Source organism: Sorex fumeus, unplaced genomic scaffold (assembly GCF_029834395.1).
Source record: "Sorex fumeus unplaced genomic scaffold, SorFum_2.1 ptg000043l, whole genome shotgun sequence".
NCBI lineage: Eukaryota > Metazoa > Chordata > Mammalia > Eulipotyphla > Soricidae > Sorex > Sorex fumeus.
In genome coordinates this window covers 50,797,768-50,817,457 of record NW_026606100.1, presented here as the reverse complement: position 1 = coordinate 50,817,457, position 19,690 = coordinate 50,797,768, and the positions used below count along the sequence as shown (strand labels likewise).

The 19,690-nt window shown below is 59.9% G+C and overlaps 1 protein-coding gene across 1 annotated transcript; it reads left to right on the top strand.

The window, feature by feature from the left end:
- Positions 1–2,735: 2,735 nt before the first annotated feature.
- Positions 2,736–14,746, top strand: LOC130029448 (ATPase PAAT-like). The gene is made up of 7 exons (XM_056120334.1): positions 2,736–3,220; positions 3,364–3,561; positions 6,460–6,529; positions 9,494–9,700; positions 10,523–10,923; positions 11,881–12,144; positions 14,725–14,746. Exons 1-7 carry the CDS (start codon positions 2,736–2,738, stop codon positions 14,744–14,746), a joined length of 1,647 nt encoding a protein of 548 aa, XP_055976309.1.
- Positions 14,747–19,690: the final 4,944 nt, after the last annotated feature.

Sequence of the window (19,690 nt, the reverse complement as noted above, 5' to 3'; positions counted from 1 at the left end):
ACCAGGGCTGGGAGACTGGACACAGGCTCTTCGGTCCAGTACTAGAACCCAGAGCTCTCGGGTGTGTGAGCTTGTGTTTTGCACCCCTGGACGCACTTGCCCCTGTGCCAGGGCTCCACAGCGGAGCTTGCTGGGAAGCGGGCTACCCTTGGCTGTGTTCACAGCTTCCCTCACCCCCTTGGCACCCCGGAGGTCACTCTGTCACAGGGTATTTCCCTCCGGGAGGCTGACAGGTGGGGAGAGTCGTGCTGGTCCATCGCTGGCCTCATGGCCCTTCATCTAACACCAGCAGTCGGTGCTCTGACTAACGTGTCTTTTAATTTTAGTTTGCTTAAAACATCGTGTTTTACAAAGTTGTTCATAATACAGTTGGTAGAGCTGGAGCGATAGCAAAGTGGGTAGGGCGTTTGCCTTGCATGCAGCCAGCTTGGCCGAGCTGGGTTCGATTCCTCCGCCCCTCTCGGAGAGCCCGGCAAGCTGCCGAGAGTATCTCGCCCGCCCGGCAAAGGCTGGCAAGTTCCCCATGACGTATTCGATATGCCAAACACAGTAACAACAAAGTCTCCAATGGAGACGTTACTGGGCCCGCTCGAGCAAATCGATGAACAATGGGAGGACAGTGACAGACAGTGACAGGGTATTCAGTGTTCCAACACCAATCCCACCACCAGTGTCACCTTCTCTCCATCATCGCCCCCAATTTCCCAATCACCCCAGCCTACCCCTTAGGCACAAAATAATTTTATATTGCTTGTTACAACTAAATGGCTAAAGTATTAAAAAAAAACCATACTTCAGTAAAAGAAAATGTGAACATTGTTACATCTCACCGTGGGTCATTAAGTCCTTGTCCGAGGGTTTAACAGGACCCGTAGAACTGGGCCTGTGGATGAGTTCACACAGTGGTGGTGGCTGTCCAGGCTTCCTGAAGGAAGGCGGGGGCAGGTGCCTCTCCTGCTCTCTCAGAGCCCAGAGTTTTCAGCCTGAAAACGGTGAACCTGGAGTTTGGCGTCTCTGCTGAGATGAGTTGTAAAAGCAGTGGACTTGGGTCGTTGGCATGGTGGCATCTGTGGAGTGAGGGTGCAGCTGACGGCTTTGGCCGGGCAGGGACTCGGCAGGGACTCGGTGCCCCTGAGTTCTCCAAGAGAGAACGCTGTACGGGTGAATTTTGCATCCTCTCAGAAATGTAGTCGTGACTCTTAGGGCTGGGGGGGATGGGTAATTTTATATGCCAGTGGCAGTGGGTGTGGCCCCATGGGAGTTTTTAGGCGCAGGCTGTCAACAAAATGGGTATCAGCAAACTGTGACGGGTGGGGGGAGCAGCAGGGCCCAGGCAGAGGGACTGGGTCCACGGGGAGAAAGAAAACACCAGGGACAGGAGTGGGGAGGACCCCAAGGGAGTGGCAGCCGGAAACCACATCCAGGGGCCGGGCTGCAACGATCTGGGGGGAGCGGAGGGTGATGCCCTTGTGTCCTTTCCCCTTTCCATAAAGGGCACGGGCAGCTGACCTGAGCCTCTCCTTCACCGCACATCCAGTCCCTCTGCAATTCCCCGTTTTCACTCCTTCACTCCATTCCGGACTCTGCAAAGTCACAACCTTTTAAGTGTTTGGAAAAAAAAAAAATAACGGTGCCTCACTGTTTTGAAATTCAGAGTTTTAATTTCGTATTTCACACCCTCAGCGGGAACCTAGATACCAAGCACCCAAATACATTGTGTGTGTGTGTAGAGTGCTCAGCTGTTACCTGGCTCCTAGCGCAGAGGTCTCTTCTGGGGAGGGGACAGGGGCAGGGGACTCTAATGGGGTGCTGAGGATCAAATTGTTCTATTGCTCCGGCTCCAAATACATTTAATATCGAAGCACTGAAAGAGGGGTAGGTAAATCATCTCCATACACGCTGTATCCTTCACAATCCCGCCTTCATTCATCTCTTCGACAGCTAAGTCCAGAAGCGTTTTTAAGCTAGAAAAAGGGTATGTCAGTTGTGATCATTGGAAACCTATGTCCGTGCCCACTTAGATGGCTAAGAATCATCACTGCATCTATTGTGATTTTCATTTTGGGGGCCACACCCAGCTATGCCCAGGGATCAGCTATGGTGGGGCTCAGGGGCACAAACCCGAATGGGCTTTGTAAAGCAAGTGCCTTCCCAGGCGTCCTGTCGCAGGGTCCAGGGGCCACTGGCTTTCACTGCTGAGTCAGCTTACTCATCCTGCAGGTGGTGCTACAGCTTTTTTTGGGGGGGTGGGGGGGAAGGTCACACTCGGCAATGCACAGGGGTTACTCCTGGCTTTGCACTCAGGAATCACTCCTGGCGGTGCTCAGGGGACCATATGGGATGCTGGGAATCGAACCCGGGTCGACCACGTGCAAGGCAAACGCCCTCCCCGCTGTGCTTTTGCAAACTGCGGTGCCAATGCAATAATGAAGGCAACAGTGAACCCCCCCAAAGCGACTCCAACCGAAGACATCCAGTGTCCATGTGCTTTTCTCCCACGTGCAACACGACCTGAGGACACAGGTCATCCCCGTTGAGGGTTTTAACTGTCAGACTCAAATCTGAGGGGTGTCTCGGGCACATGCCGGGGCGCAAACCCCAACCCACCGCCCCGCCGGGCGCCCCCACCCTCCTCCCGCCGGTCCCGCAACCGCCGTCCCGCTCGCCGCCTCCGCCGCCCGGTTGCAACGTCCCAAACCGCCTCGGCTCCCCGCGAGCCCCTCCCCGTACGGCGCATGCGCGCAGCTGCGGCCCCGCCCCCTCCGAGCGAGCGCTGCCCGTACAGTGCGCACGCGCGGCCCCGCCTCCGCGCCGCTCTCCCCCAACCGGCTCCCGGGAGAGGGGCGGGGCCTCGCGGCGTGCGCGTGTCCCCGGAGCCCGCCCCTCCCCACCGCCCCAGGCCGCGGGTGCGCGCGCACATTCAGGCCGGCGGGCCGGAAGTGGCGCGGGAGGTGGGGTCCGTCCGCGCCCGCCGCCCCGGCGGAAACGCGAGCGCCGGGAGACGCGTTCCGCCCGGGGCGCAGCGGGGCGCAGGCGGCGGCGGCGGCGGCGGGATGGAGGCCGGGTCCGAGGCCGCGGCCCCGAGCCGCCTCCCGGCGCTGGCGTCTTCGTGGGCCGCCACCCGCGGGTCCCTGGCCCGGAGCCTCCGCGTCAGCCGGGCGGGCGCGGCCTCGGCCGGGGAGCCGGACTGCGACGAGCTGCTGGCGCCGGCGGCCCCGGGGTGCGCCCGGCGGGACGGGCGGGGGCGGGGGCGCGGGGCGGGCGCGGGGCGGGGGGCTGCGTGGGGGGCCGCGGGAGGGTCCCGGGAGGGTCCCGGGGGGCTGCCGGTGCCGTGCCGCCCGGCCCGACCCTGCTGTCCCGCAGCCAGGACGTGGTGGTGCTGCGCCGCGCCGAGGGGCAGCCCTGCTTCCTGGACGTGCGCTGCCCGCCCGGGGCCGGCGAGGAGCTGCTGGCCGTGGGCGTGCTGAGCTCGGCCCGCAACATGGAGGTGTACCAGGCCCACGGGTACTGCGGCACCGCCCGGGGCCGGCCCGTGGGCGCCGCGCCCGCCTCCCTGCACAGGTGCGTGGTCGCCCGGGGCGCGCGCGGGACCCCCCCCCGCACGCGCCCCTCCCCGCCCCCGCCCGCCGCCTCCTTAAGTGACCCCATCCCGGCCGGAGAGGTCTCGGGGGCACCTGAGTGCAGCCCGCTGGGGCCCCGAATTTGCAGGGGCCTCGCTCAGAGCACCCCCAGGAGTAACAACTCCCAGCACGCTGGGTGTGGCACGCGCCGGAGCCAGGAAGGTAACAAAGTAGCAGAAACGAGCGGTTGACTCTTCGGTGCTCCTGGGGCTGGAACCCAGGGTGTCTCCCACGCGAGGGGAATTCGGAGCCGCATTCCAGGCGCAGGGCACAGAACTGGAGAATCTGGGCAGTGTTTTTGGTTGGTTTGTTTGTTTGGGGGCCACACCCTGTGATGCTCAAGGGTTACTCCGGGCTCTGCACTCAGGAATTCCTTGCGGTGGCATATGGGCTGATGTGCAGGGTGGAAGCCTGCCGGTCAGTGGGCAAGGCCAGCGCCCACGCAGCTCCGCGGATGGCTCTGGCTCAGCTGTTTCTCGTTTCAGGGGCTCTGGAGAACCTTAGGGGCCATAGATTTCGAGGGGGGCATAGATGAAAGTCGTGCAGATGGTGGGGGACATTGGCAAAAGATGAGGGGGCCAGCCAGTAGAATAAGGGTCACACAGGAAGGAGCAAGGTCAGGAGGCGGCCCTGGTGGCTGAAATGCTGAGAAACACCGTTTGTTTGAGGTCGTTTCTCATTTTTCATCTCACAGTTTAGTGCTGCCGGAGAGAGCATGGTACCAGCTATTGGACTTTGTAGACGGGACCAGATGTTGTCACACCCAGCGATGCTCAGGGCTGACTCCTGGCTCTGCACTCAAGAATCACTCCTGGCAGTGCTCGGGGGACCATGTGGGATGCTGGGAATCGAACCCAGGTCGGCCGTGTGCAAGGCAAACACCCTGCCCGCTGTGCTATGGCTCCAGTTCCCAGATGTTGTTCTTAATGGTGCCTCTTGGCTCCATGAACTCACAGTGGCTTATTTTCCAGTAGTCTCTGGGGCTGGAGAGAATACAGCAGGGAGGCGCTTGCCTTACACATAGCACACCTGGGCTCAAGCTCTGGCACCCCAGGTGGTCCCCTGAGCATCTCCAGGAGTGATCTTTGTGAACAGAGCAGGAGTTAGGATTGAGCACCACCAGGCATCCCCCCCTCCCCTCCAAGAAACAGAAACCCACGGTCTATTTTTAAAAAGCCAGTGTGGAAATGTATCTGTTTTTTATCTTTTACCCAGTGCTAGTGGTCTAACCCAGGTCTCCTCCAGGCTGGGCATGTGCTTGACTGACCATCGGGCCATGTTCCCAACTCTGTCATTTTTTTTAATTATGTTTTTGAAAGGAAACTCCATACTGGAATGCAGGCCCAAAGTCAGGCCTCACCAGCCCAATTCAGTCTGTAAATTTGCCTGTGTGGGTACGATACTTCGCCAGTTCTTATATGAAGATCTGACCCTAAGATCTTCATGGAGCTCACGAATGGACGATTTGGGGCAAAGCGGGTAGGTAGGGCACTTACACTCCAGGTGGTACACCCGGGTTTAGTCCCTGACAACTCATGGTTCCCTGAACCCCACCACTAGTGATCCCAGAGCACAGAGCCAGGAGTAAGCCCTGATCACTGCCACATGTGACCCAAAGTTGGAAAAAAAAAACCCAAAAACCTCGTTTTATGTATTAATGCTTATTGTAATTTTTTTTTTTTTTTTGCTTTTTTGGGTCACACCCGGGCATTGCACAGGGGTTACTCCAGGCTCTGCACTCAGGAATCACTCCTGGCAGTGCTTGAGGGACCATATGGGATGCTGGAGATCGAACCTGGGTTGGCTGCGTTCAAGGCAAACGCCCTACCCGCTGTGCTGTCGCTCCAGCCCCCTGCTTATTGTAATTAGTAGCCACGTTTATTGCGCTTTATTGTTTATCCCAGGATGTTGTGTAGTTCTCTCATTATAGAGCAGGCACAGGGCTGCTATGGAACCCGGGGACAGATCCAGCCTCTTGTCCTTTGGCAGATGAGGTGGCTCAGGACCGAAGCCATGGTCTTGGAACAGAACTTTCTCTCTGTGTGTGCCGGGAATTGAACCCAGGACCTCACTTGAGGCTTTTTTTTTTTTCAAAGCTTTCTGGGTCACACCTGGCCATGCACAGGGGTGACTCCTGGCTCTGCACTCAGGAATTACCCCTGGCGGTGCTCAGGGGACCAAATGGGATGCTGGGAATCGAACCCGGGTTGGCCGCGTGCAAGGCCAACGCCCTACCCGGCTCCCTCACTTGACGCTTTGACCCCACTTGGAGCCACGTCCCAGCCCCCAGCGATTCATTCTCTTCCCCTTCCCTTCATTGCAGTGGTCACTGTGTCGACCCAAGGGCCTCCGTTTGAGTTCCTGGGAGCTGGAGATGCCAAAGGGATCCCGGGTGTAAAGCCAGGGGTCAGACTTGAGGCCTCAGCCCCACAAAACCAGCTCTGTATGGCCCAGCCCTGTTTTTCCTTTTTCTTTTTTTTTCTTTTTTTGTTTTTGCGGGAGGCTGGGGAGTTGGACCACCCGCAGGGAAGCTCAGGGCTGCCTCCTGGCTCTGCACTCAGGAATTACTCCCACCAGTGCTCGAGGAACCATAGGGATTGCTGGGGATCGGACCCCGGTGGACTGCGCACAAGGCAGGTCCCCTCCCCGCGGTACTATCACTCTGGCCCCAGATTCTTTTTCTTTGCTTTTGTGGCACCAGGACTTGAAATGTAGGACCCAACACGTGCAGGGCAAGTGCGCTCCCTCTGGGCTACCTCTCCAGTCCCTAGCGATTCATGTTTAATATGAGGCATTTATAATCTGGAAAAGTAAACATTTGCTTTCTTTTTATTTTCAGTGAAAATGAAATCGTTTTCTACAAAAAATATTTAAAATTGGAGCCCTCCACTAATGCTTGTAAAATAAAGGTAAGTCTCCTTTAAATTTCACCCAACTCGGCAGCATTTTTTTTTTTAACCTCATTTAAACACGGTGGTTTACAAAGTTGTTCATGATACAGTTGTTACTATATGTTCGGACACAAATCCCACCACCAGAGGGACCTTCCCCCCACCATTGTCCCCACTTCCCAACCTCCTCCCCAGCGGCCCCCCTTAGCAGGCAGACTGTTTTTTTTTTTATACTGCTTTTTACAAATAATGGAATTATCAAAAATACTTGAGTAAAAGAAAATTTCTGAACATTATTGTACACAGTAACAACAAGTCTCACAATGGAGACATTACTGGGCTCCCTCAACCAAATCGATGAATGGAGGGAGGACAGTGACAGTGATTGCATTTCCCCGTGGGGTCCTTAAGTACTTTTCCCCGAGGGTTTACTAAGCTGCCGTGTTGCTAGTTGCGGCTTCTGTATTACTATGTTTGTGGCATGTTTGGTTCTGTGTCTCTGCAGAGAATGATGGTGCCGTGGAGTGGGGCCATTGGCATGGTGGGTGTGGGTGCAGCTGCTGGGGCCCCTCCCGAGGGCACCCCTGAGTTTTCAGCTGGGAGTCTCGTGTGCCTTGAGTTTCAGTGGCTTGGCCCTCCGTTTCTCCTGAGAGTCATGAATCTGAGCAGGCCTGGAGGGTCAGTGGACACGACTGCAGCTGTGGGATGTTGACCAGCCGGCAGAATTTTATACAATTTTTTTTTTTTTTTTTTTTTTTTTTACTTTTTTGGGTCACACCCAGCAATGCACAGGAGTTCCTCCTGGTTCATACACTCAGGAATCACTCCTGCGGTGCTCGGGGGACCCTACGGGATGCTGGGAATCGAACCCGGGTCGGCCATGTGCAAGGCAAACGCCCCACCTGCTGTGCTATTGCTCCAGCCCCTACAAACGTTTTTGCATAGGCGCATACGCTGCCCGAGCCCATGTGCTGCTTGTGCACACGTGGCCGGACACATGCGTCGCCCGCATCTCCCCTCTTGAGATGTGTCCTTTCGTGCTTTCGTGTCTAATGCTAGGATGTGTGTAGGGGCTCTCTCTGTCCTTGGAGAAGCCCGTGTTCTCTCTGGAGTGCGTGTCTGTCTGTCTGTCTCTCTCTCCCCCCTCCACAACTTAAAATCCCTCCAAATAAAATCTGTTTGCTTAAAAAAAATGTTTTTGCATAAACAAAATGACAGGTCATCTTTTGTTGCTTTCAGGCATCCAGTCTGAAAGCAACATATAAATACATACATACAATAATACATACAATAATCCCTCCACCTGAGTCCCCTTCCCCGCCCCCAAGCCTGCCTCCAGGCCTAACACCTTCTCCCTCCCCCCCGCCCCCCCCCCCCCCCCCCCACATACACACACACACACACACACTGGTGCAGATTTACAGTCCTTTTCACAATCCTGCTCCTGGTCGGGTATCATGCTGATCACGTTTCCCCCTTCCAGCCCGTCTTCCTCCAGCCTCCAGCGTGACCTCTCCCCTTCACCGTCGTCACTGTGGTCCATCGCCGCCTCCCACTCCCCCGGCCCACACCCCAGTGGTCATTTCCCCCCCGCGAGACCAGTTGTCCTGCTCTTCATTTCTGTTGCCTGTGGGCATGCCTGCTCCTTTGTTTCTTTTTGGCCCACCTTGAGCGATCGTCTGTGTGGTGCCCCAGCCCCTTGGCAGCTGATCCTGTGGCTCATCCCGCCCCCCCCACCCCCAGCCCAGCAGTGCCCCATCCTGTATGTGGACCCGAGTTTATTGTCATCTGTTCTTGGCCACTCGGGTTGCTTCCACTTTGTTTGGTTTTGGTTGGGGGGGGGCCACACCCGGAGGGGCTCAGGGTCGCTCCTGACTCTGCACTCAGGCCTCACTCCTGGCTGGCTCAGGCGACCGTTTGGGACGCCGGGGATTGAACCCAGGTCAGCCTCATGCAAGGCAAACACCCTCCCTGGTGTACCCGGGTTTCCAGATTTTCACCATTGTGAAGGGTCGATCTTGGCTTTTATATATGAACCTGGGGATCTTTTAGAGTACTCAGACCTCCTTTTATTAATTCTAAATTCCAAAAGACTGGCTTCAAATGCTCGTAATACTCTGTTGAATGGTGCGCTTGTGAGCTTTCTACTAGAAGGTCTCAGATGACTTTGTTGTATTTTCATTCCCAAGTTAAAATTTCACTTAGTATATTCTGAATATTTTAGTTTGAAGATGGTCATTTTCCTTTGTAGGATTAGGCACTGCCTTGCACGCTGCTAACTGGGTTCAGTCCTGGCACCATAAAAACTGAGCCCCACACACAGAACCAGGGATAAGTCTTGAGCACAGGCAGGGGTGCCCAGAAAGCAAAAATCAAACCAAAAAGTTCTTGATTGCTTTTCTGGCTACTGTCCTGTTAATTTATCTTAAAAATGAACTTATGGCCAAGAGCTGGTGGAGATGTTAAGACGTAGTATTCCATGTGGCCAGCTTCTGTTCAGCGCCTGGCACCAAATGTGCACAGTCCCCTAAGCACCGGCAGAAGGGACCCCGGGAACAGAGTCCCAGGTAGCCCCTGAGCAAGGTGAGGTTGGAGCCCTAACCTTCCAACGCCAGTTGAAAAATGGTGGCGGTTATTCAAGCCCTTGTTCTCCCTTGGACACGTCCCTCGCCTGCGTCTGTTGCTGTGCTTATTTCCACTCTGGGGAAGCCCATGTTTGTGCTCGAAAGGCATTTCACGTGTTTCTAAAAAATACTCAGATGGGGCCAGAGCGACAGCACAGCGGGCAAGGCGTTTGCCTTGCATATGGCCCACTTGGGTTTAGACTCATACGGCCGCCAGGACTAATTCCTGAGTGCAGAGCCAGCGGTAACCCTGAGCATCGCCGGGTGTGACCCAAAAAGCAAAGAAAACAAAAAGTTTCAACTAAAGTGATTGTTAACATTTAATAATCTGGTTTGGAATCCTGGTGTGTCTTCACAGCTGCTCTCGCTCGGGGAACAGCCCTGCGTGTGCATCAGCACTGTTGGGGTACACCTGAGGCGGGTGGCCCCCGAGGCCTCCCCGGGCACCCCGCCTCTGAGCTCCACGACCGAACTGGAGCGTATCCAGACCCTCGTGGCCACCATGGGCTCCAAGCTGTCGCCCGGCGCGCAGCAGCTGATGAGCGTGATGAAGTTCCAGCAGCAGGTGGGTCACGCCAGGACGTGCGGCCGCCTCCCGGGTCCCGGGTCCAGGGCGGGTGTCGGCCCAGCAGACTCTGGGCTCCGCCTCTGCGGGCACTGCTCCGGGCGCCTAGGAGGGAGGACAGTGGGGCTGGAGCGAGGGTCGGGGTCCCCGCGGGAATGGAGGGAGCCAGTGGCGCGTGCGGCCGGGAGACACACGGGCTCTGTGGGGGCGCCGGGGGGGAGGAGGGAGACCCAGCACAGGCACAAGAACCGGGGAGTGACGGGGAAGGCAGCGACGCCTCAGCAAGGCCTCACCTGACCAGAGACGGATGGCATGAGGCCTGGAGACAGGAAGCGTTTTTGGAGAAAACCGTGTCCCCTCCCTGCAGAGAGCCCAGGGGCGGGGGCATAGCCCAGCGGGGAGGGCACTCGCCTTGCACGCAGCCGACCCGGGTCCACCCCGGCATCCCAGACGGTCCCGGGCACTGCCTAGAGTGATTCCTGAGTGCGGAGCCTGGAGTCGCCCCGAGCATCGCAGGGGAGGGGCCCCACAGGCCAAGGCTCGTAGCTCTGGAGGAGACTGGGCAGCGGCATGGGGAGGGACGGGGCTGGCCCAGCGGCTGTGGGGGGCGCGCCCAGAGCTGGGGGAGTTCCGACATCAGAGCCCACTGCCGAGTGAGGATCAGGCTCGGGGTGGGCTGGGTCAGGGGTGCCCGGCCCACACTCCAACAACATCCCGCTCCCCCCTCCCCCGCCTCCAGCCTGACGTCCCCCGCGGCTTCTGTGGGCCCTGGACGTGTGTCCACCCTGCCCTGGCCATAACCACCCTCCTCTGCCCCCCTAGAACCATCTGCCCCTCGGAGAGCAGCTGTGGGCTATCCTGGGGAACGCGGCCCCCGACCAGCGTGCCCCTGACCCGCAGCCCGGCCCAGCCCCGGGCGCGGCCGAGAAGGTGTCCTGCACGCCGTTCCCCTTCAGAGCCGGGCTGGCCTCCGCGCACGCCGCCGAGGAGCCGCCTGTGTCCCCAGGCCCGGAGCCAGCCCTGCTGGAGGCCAGCCTGAGAAGGGCCGTGTCCACCCTCCCACCCAAGAATGCCGGCGTCCACTGCAACGGCCCCGGCCCTGGCCCCGACCTGCTGCCCTTCCTGCAGGACCTGTGCAGCCAAGTCAGCCACCTGCGGGCGGGGCCCAAGGCCAAGTGGCAGGAGCCGCTGCCCGGGGCGCGGGACGGCCTCGCCGGGCTGAAGTGAGTCTCGGGGTCGGGCTTAGCTCGCTGCCGCCAGATGGGGCAGGGCTTCGCGGGGTCTCACGGCCACGGCCTGGAGATGCTCTGGGGGCGGGGGAGGGGGGCGCACTTGCCTTAACCCACGGATGACCCGGGTTCGACCCGAGGCCCCATTTGGTCCCCCAGTCGCTGCCAGGAGAAGTCCAAGCATTGCCAGCTGGGGTCCCCCCACCCGAAAAAGGACCAGAAACAGCTTCTTGACCAAAGAGCTTTTCTCCTGGTCTAGCCCATTAGCTCAGTGACGGGGTGATTTGGCCGAGCATCACTGCTCTGAGGCAATGCCTGAGGTGGAGGTGGGGGTGGGGGTGGGGGGTGGCGCAGCGGGCAAGAACCTGATGGTGATACCGGAGCCCCTGGTTCACGCCCCGGCATGCTCCTGAGTTACCCCGAGCACTGAGCCTGGAGTCGCCCCCAGAGAGCCCCGAAATCCCTTGGCTTTGGTCTGGTCGGGGAAGCGTGTCCTCGTGACCTTCTCTTTGGAGGTTCTCCGTGACCTCCGATAATTTGGACTAGTCCAGAGTGTAATCTGCTGGTCACTATTTGTAGGGCGACGGCTTAGCCCTTGGCTGTGTGTCCCTGTGGCTTGGCCATCGGTTGGTGAAATGTTTGAGCAGTCCCTGTCCCATGGCCACGGCCCGGGGGTCAGCGCCGTGTTCTCGCCTGAAGGCAGAACTGTGCTCTCCCTGGGCACGCCCCGGCCGTGGTATCCAGCCCGCAGGGACTCGGAGTCTGTCTGAGAGGGTTGTGCGGGGCGGGACGGGGTGGGCGCCCGCCCTCAGTGGCCCTGCGGGAGGGTCCCAGAGACGGCAGGGCCCTGCCCCCACCTGCCCCCACCTGCCGCCTTTGGCCTCTGGCCTGCCGTGGCTGCTGGTGGGGGGGGCAAGCCCTCGCCGACCCCCGTTCCCCGCGTACCCGCAGGCCGGAGGAGCCGCCCGTGTGCGCGCAGCTGGAGAGGATCCTGTGCCGGAACCTGGGCCTGCTGGAGAGACAGCTGCGCGCCCACATCGACGAGCGGCTGCTGCGGCTGCAGGAGCACCTGGACGACAAGCTGGCCGCGCTGCTGGCCGCGCTGCAGAGCCCCGCCTGCCCGCCCGAGCCCGCCTCGCCTGCGCCCGCCTCGCCTGCGCCCGCCGCGCCGCTGCCCCGCTGGGACTCAGGGGAGAAGCTGTCCAACGGGGAGAGGTGAGGGCCCGGCCCGGCCCGGCCCAGATGCTGCTCGGCCCGTGTGGGTGCCGCGGCCCTCGGCGGGGAGCCGGTTGCCGTGTCCCTGAGTCTCTTCTGTTCCCCGGGAGTGAGCGACCTCAGGGTTTGAGCCGTGCTCGTCGCTGTAACCCAAGGGGCAACATTGTCTCACCACGGACTCTTTGTTAGTGAGGTTTTTCACTTTTGTAAAAAAAAGAAAAAATTTACATATATGTCTATGTTTACAGTTTTCGAGGATTTCTGATGAAATTTATTTGTATTGCATGTGTGTTTGAAGTACTGTTCTAATTTATACAAAAACTTTCTAGTTTGAGCGGTACAAGTGTACTGAGAGTATTTGCTATTTTTGTAAGTGATCTTTGAAAACTCGTACTTAAGACTTGGTACCTTGAATTTCAGATCACTAACTTAGACTTTATTTTAGAGTAACAGAAATAGATCTGGGGCTCGAGAGGCCGCCCACAGGGTCGGCGTGCGTGCCTCCCGTGCGGGAGCCCGGGCCTGCCCATCCCCGTCTTCTCGCCCCGTCTCCTCGGGAATGACCCCGACGCCAAGCCCAGTGTGGCCCTGAGCACTGCCAGGTGGGCCCCCGAGCAGAAACAAAGGGAAATTAGAGCTGATGTTTGACGCCTTTGACACTGCGCCTTGGGGTTGTTTCGTGTTCTGGTGGGGACGTGAACAGCCGACCTGGCCTGGTCCCTGTTCGATCGATCGTTTTACATTTACTGTTTGATGTGAAAGACAGCGAGTGACGTCACCGCATCTGACTTCGCCCCCTCCAGGCCCACCCAGGCTCTTGGCAGAACCTTTTCTGGGGCGGGGGAAGGGCGAGGTGCTGAGGCGCCCCCTGACGCCAAGGTGTGGGAGTTCAGGAGCTTTGGGCCCGAATCTTCCAGAAATGTTGGCTCTTGTGTTTGTGGTGAAGGGCAAGATGTTTACATTTCAAGAATAAATGACTTGGGAGCCGGAGTATGTAGGTATTTGCCTTGCATGTGGCCGACCCGGTTCAATCCCTGACAACCCGTGTGGTCCCCTGAGCCCCGCTGGGAGTGATCCCTGAGTGCAGAGCCAGGAGTAAGCCCCAAGCACAGCCGGGTGTGGCCCCCAAACCAAATAAAAATAAATAAAAGTCTTGGTTCTCAAAACTATGACAGCTGAAAGAACTTCTTTTGTCAGGATTTCAGATGTTCTGCGCCATGGTGTGGGTCTTGCTTGAGAAAGGACCTGAGTGACGGGTCGTGTGTTTGTGTTCACTGGCGAGCACCAGCCTTCGTGCGGGGCCTGCAGGGTCCACTCCCCGGGCCCCTCTGTGTCTCGGGCATGTGTCCCTGGGAGTGTCGCCCTTCGTGGCTCCTCCCTACCGTCACAGTGTCCCGGAAGAACATAACACTGTCTTCTATTCAATGATTCAGATCAAGACTGCTCTCAGGCCGGAGCAATAGGACAGTGGGTAAGGCCGACCCGAGTTTGATCCCTGGAATCCCATATGGTCCCTGGAGCAGTGCCTGGAGTAACTACCCCTGAGCATCACTGGGTGTGACCCCAAAACCCCAAAGAAAATGAAAGTAAAGGTGTCAGAGCCATCGTACAGCAGGCAGGGCGTTTGCTTTGCATGTGGCCGACCCAGGTTCAATCCCCGGCCTCCCATACGGTGCCCCAAGCACTGCCAGGAGTAATGCCTGAGTGCAGAGTCAGGAGGAACCCCTGAGCAGCATCACTGGGTATGACCCAGAAAGGAAAAGAAAAAGCGAATAAAGACCTTATTCTCGGCTTCGGGGTAGAAATTGTTCTGATGAGCTTCTCCCTCTCTCTGATCACTACCCTAATAATTCTCGGGTAAGTGAAGACCTAAATTATGTCCCTCCACCCCCGGGGCCTCCCCATGCCCAGCAGCTGCTCTGCCTCTCAGCCACAGCCCTGGCCCCCAAGCTTAATTCTGGAGGGGCCACACTCAGCAGTGCTCACGCTTTACTCCTGGCCCTGCACTCAGGAATCACTCCTGGGAGTGCTCGGGGGACCATGTGGGATGCCGGGGATCGAACCTGGGTCAGCCACATACAAGGCAAATGCCCTGCCTGCTGGACTATCTCCAGCCCCTAGACTAACTTCCCTGTCCTGGGCGCGTGTGCCGTTGCTTTTCGTGGAGCTGGAGGCCCCTTCCCGCCCTCAACTCTCAGGCCTCAGTGAGCACACACTGGCCGTGCGTGGCACGGTCCTGGGCACCCCCTTCCCACCCCTGCTGGCCTCGCTGCCACAGTCTCCGCAGTTCCTGCCTCCCCTCCGGGTGAGTGCCCCAAAGGCAGCCGCTGGCAGCTGACCCAACGGGTGGGCAGGAAGCCCTTTGCAAGCCTGCAGATCAGGCTGGGGCTTGGGCGCATGTCAGAGGGGTTTGAGGGAGACGGGACAGCTGGGGATTGTCAGCACAGGGGGGCGACGGCCTGGCCAGGAGCGCAGCGTCCGTGGCCTCTGGGCCTCAGCAGAGACCAGCAGGATACAGAGCCGGCTGGACGCCACCACCTGCCTGGCCCCCTGCAGGCCCCGTGCCCTTCTGTCTTGCAGCTCGTACCCTGGTGTGCTGTGACCCCAGTTCGAATTCCCAGTACTGCACGGGGCCCCTGAAGGCCGCCATTGCTCATTCCTGAGCACAGTTCCAGGAGTAGCCCTCAGGCACTGCCCGGTGTGGCTCAGAACCTCTCCCTGCAAAACCTGCAGGGAGGGAACAGTGCCCTCTGTGGCCCCATCCCAGGGGAACGACAACAGAAACCCTGCAGATGTGTAAGTAAAACCTGGGGCATCGCTGACGGCCTCGTCTGAGGGGAGCCATGGCACTGACCCTCTGCCCTGTGGCCGGGCGCCCGTCCACCCCTACCCCCCGCCACCCCTCGTCCACTTACTCTTAGTCCACACGTCTCAGTGCCTCGGCCAGCTGTGGTTCGCCAGGGTGCAGGGAGAACTGTCCAGAGCCACTTGGTGGGCCGGGTCTTCCCACCTGGGCAAGATCAGGGCTGAAGGGCCCCTGGGTCCCTGGTGCGGGCGGCCTCTGTACCTCTGAGCTACCCAGTGAGGGGGGCCCCCCGGTCAGTGCTCTGAGGCTGGAGCCCAGATGGGTGGAAGGCACGTCGGGGTGCTCTGGGCCCCCCGGAGCTCCCTCCCAGGAGAGGGGCTGATGTCACAATGTGGCCTGGAACTTGGAACTGGACGGGGCGCTGAGGGCCGGCGCCTGGACCCACTCCCTCTGCCTGCACGCCCGCTCCAACGTGAGCGAGCTTGTGCCCTAGAGCCTGTCTCTCACAGTGCCCCATCTGCATGGTCGAGCCGTGGTGAGTAGGCGCCTGGCCTGGCCACGGACCCCTCTGAAGTGTCAGATGGGGCGACTGACGACCAGGACCAGGTGGGTCTCCTGGGTGGGTCAAGAGGGGAAAGATGGCACACGGCGAGAGACAGGTGCCCCCCCCCTCGCCACCCTGCCCCAGGCGCGGCCCCCTAATCAGGGCTGGCAGCAAGGCTCAGGGCTGACTCCCTGCTCCTTGCTCAGGGATCACCCTGGGTGATGCTGGGGAGGCCGGATGCGGTGCCGGGGGCCCTGCCCACTCTGCTGCCTCTCTGACCTCCTTTATGGGGCCCTTTAGGGGGTGAGAGGTGACGCCTTGCACGCAGTGCGGCCTAGCTCCTCCCCAGCACCCAGGAGTGATCCCTGAGCACTGCAGGGCTGCCTCCCCCCCAAAAAGGGTAGGGGTGAGAGAAAGCTGCCCTGGAGTATCACAGAAGGGATGCGCATTGGCCCAGCTCTCTGGGTGGGGGTTCCTCTAAAATCACTTGACCAACAGCTGGGGGGCAGTTCTGCCTCTGTCTGGGACCCGATTCCAGGCGGGATCACTGGGGGTGGAGCCTGTCCCCCTTCCCCTTCCCTCCCCCTCCCCCTCCCCCTCCTCTCCTCCTTCTCTCCCTCTCCCCTTCTCCCCTCTGGTTGGCGCTGCATGTCCTTCTCTCCCTTCCTCCACAGAGGTGGCTCCCAGCCCTTAGGCCACGGGGGTGGGGGGTTGCCTCAGGGAGGACCAGGTCCTTGACCGGGGGCCTCCTTACTGTGGGAGCCCCCCCCACCACAGGTGTGTCTGACAATGCTAGACTTCAAGATCATGATCGCCATCGGGGGCGGCCTCCTGGTCGCCTTGTTTGTGCTGCTGATCGTGGTCATCTGTCTTTACTGCAAAGTGGCCAGGGCCCTCAGGTCAGTGGGGACGCCCCTCAAAGGGCCTGGCGGTCACCGCCCTTCCCCGAGCGGGCCCTCGAAGCCCTGCAGACCGGAGGCCCCGGGGCAGGCTGTGGGAATGGGGCGGGGGCGGCCTCCTGATCGCCCAGAGCTGAGTGGCCATGGGGACCCAGAAGGACCCATCCTGGCACGAGGGGCCACTGAGCTGTGGGCAGGGCCGGGGGCACCCGCATGGGCTGAGGGTCAGACCCGAGTCCATGCGATTCGGGAGAGAGACAGTTGTCAGGAGAGGGCGTCCCAGGAGTGAAGCCGTGAGCAGGAAGGTGGACCCCCAGGTGGACCCCTGGGCCCTGCCTGGCCACCCTGCCCAGCCCTACCCCGTGACCTGGCTCTCCAGGCTCTGACGGGAGGCCCGGGGGTGCCTGGGGCAGGACTGAGCACAGCACCCCAGGGTCCAGCTCCCCTTTGCCCAGGCCCAGCCGTCCCCGGGGGCACGGGAGACTGACAGGCAGTGTTTGTCCCTTGTCCAGTTCGCCAAAGGTCTCCAAGGACATGATCCTGACCACTACTGGCTGCTACCCGGCGGCCACCATCCCGGCCTGTGACGAGTGCAACATCTACGCGGACATGGACCCGCTGCTGCCGTGTGTGTGTGACACCAACGAAGGCCTCTGAGGGCGCCGCGCTGCTCCGAGCCGAACTCCTGCCCCAGAACGGACCCCGTTCTCGGCGCGCTCCCTACTTTGGACTTTTTTTAATGTGCCCTCTGACATATTTATGTGCTTTTGAATGAATGCGTGATGGCCAAAAGAACCCAGCGCGCCCACGGTTGCTGCCGCTGGCGTGGACGGGTGCACGGGGACGGGGAGCAGCCCGGGGCAGGCGACAAGCCTCACCGTCAGACGTGCAGGATCTAGAGAGAGCGGGCGAGGACGGGGTCCGGCTGGCAGCGGGCGGGCCGCGCGGGGCTGGGGACGGATAAATAAAGGTATTTGAGAACGAACTTGGCAGCCGCCGCCTAAGGTCAGAGGGGCCGCTGGGGTCTCCAGCGGGGACACACTCACTCTTCCCTGGAGCCTCATTCCGGCTGGATCTGGAGGGGTGAGGTGGGGCCTGGGGTGACTCCCATTGGGGTGCTCGGGGCCTGTGAACCGTGCCAGGTCTGCAGCCGGGGTTGGCTGCATGCATCACCCGGTCTTAACCCCTGTTCGTCTCTTGGGGGCCGCCTGGCTGAACTCGGTATCCGAACTGCAGTCTCAAGAGGGGGGACGTTGGGGCTGGAGCAATAGCACAGCGGGTAGGGCGTTTGCCTTGCACGAGGCGGACCCGGGTTTGATTCCCAGCATCCCATAGGGTCCCCCGAGCACCACCAGGAGTGATTCCTAAGTGCAGAGCCAGGAGTAATCCCTGAGCATCGCCGGGTATGACCCAAAAGGCAAAAAAAAAAAAAAAAAAAAAAAAAAACAAAGGAGAAAAAAAAGAGGGGGAATGCAGACACCTTGGGTTGGGGTTTCACGGGTTCGGGGCTCACACCGTGTTGGGCACGCGCTTTACACTCTGGGCACTCCCATGGCTCGGGGGCAGCGACTCAATGCTGGCCTGGCCACCTCGAGGCCCTCAGGGCAGAGATGGATCCTGGATCCTCCACCCGGATGACACCCAGGTCACTCACTGACCCCGGGAAGAGGCCTGAACACCTAGCACAGAGCAGCAGGTCCTGGTCATGTGCTTGCTGCGGGGTAGGGGTGGTGGAGAGGGGAACATTCTCCCGGGCGCCCCGAGGCCGAGGCTGGGAGGGACAGGACAGGGTGGGGAGCACAGGGGACAGCGGGTGTCCGGGGCGGCCGGCCTGTGTCTGATTCGTTACGGGCTCACGTCTAGGGCCAGGACAACAGCGTTCCCACCAGGGTCACCAGTCCTGATACTCCGCAGGCGTGGCTGGCTCTCGGGCTGGAGATGAGCCCCGGTGCCTGCTTTTGGGGGCTCAGATTCCTTCGAGAAAACTCTAAGCACGGCCCTTCGCAGACTTAACCAAACATCAGTCAAGTGGGGGGGGAGGGGCTGGGGGCCAGGAGGATGCGCCCTTGGCAAGCCTGGTGTCACTACCACCACCTTCAGAAGACACACAGGATCAGCGAGGTGGCAATGGCTTGCGGACTGGGGGCCATGTCTCCGGGACAGCTCTGAGCCAGCACCCTATACGCACCAATGCTGTGAGGGGCGGGACTGGAGGGGCACCTCTCAGATGACCCCGCATGACTCAGGACCAAATATTTGTGCTCTTGGGGCTGGAGCAATAGCACAGCGGGTAGGGCGTTTGCCTTGCACACAGCCAACCCGGGTTCAGTTCCCAGCATCCCATATGGTCCCCTGAGCACCGCCAGGGGTGATTCCTGAGTGCATGAACCAGGAGTAACCCCTGTGCATTGCCGGGTGTGACCCTCCAAAAGAAAAAAAACAAAAACAAAAAACAAAAAAACAAATGTTTGTGCTCTGGCTGGAAGAGCTGAGTGTTTATTACTTTATTTTTGCTCAGGGCTCTGCACTCAGGAAACTCCTGGCAGGCTCGGGGGATCCCATGGGAGGCAGGGGATGGGACCCCGGTCGGCCTCGTGCAAGGCAGGTGCCTTCCTCACTGTGCTGTTGTTCTGGCAGTGGGGGGCTCTGAATCTGGGAGGAAGAATTCCAGGGAAGCTGCCACCCGGCCGGGCCGGAAGTGGTGGTGGCTGGGTGACGGATACGTGTGCACTGGAACACGGGACAGGACACTGGCGTGGAGGAGGGGATGAGACCCCGACAGCAGCAGGGCCGCCGACTATCCTGCTACCCGCTGGCCTGACAGTGGCCTCGGGGACAGCTGCACCGTCCATGCTGGGGACGGGACAGAAGTCCCGGGGCCTTCGCTCGCGTCCCTCTTCTCGGGCCGCAGACGAGTCTGCTGGGCCCTGTCTGCGGATTGTCCTTTCGTCAGTGCTCCCTGCCGTGACACACCTGTGGGATCCTGTGGCCCTGCTGACCCTGGGTGCTGCGGCCAGTCCTGGCCACGTGTGTCCATGACTTTTGGGTGTCTGTGACTCAAGTGAGTCCACGCCCAGAACTGAATCTGGTAAAAATCTCAAGGTCTCGGTGGCCGGCACTAATGTGCGGGATGGAGATTTGGGGACGAGGATGGGAACGGGCAGCCTGTGGGCAGTGGCTCTGGGATGGGCGGCTCTGGCTGGCACCTCCGGTGGCAGCTCCCCGTGCCGGGCAAGTGGCGCAAAACTGAAGCTCTGCAGCCCCGTGGCACCTGGCTCTCGGCCCTGCTCTGGGCAG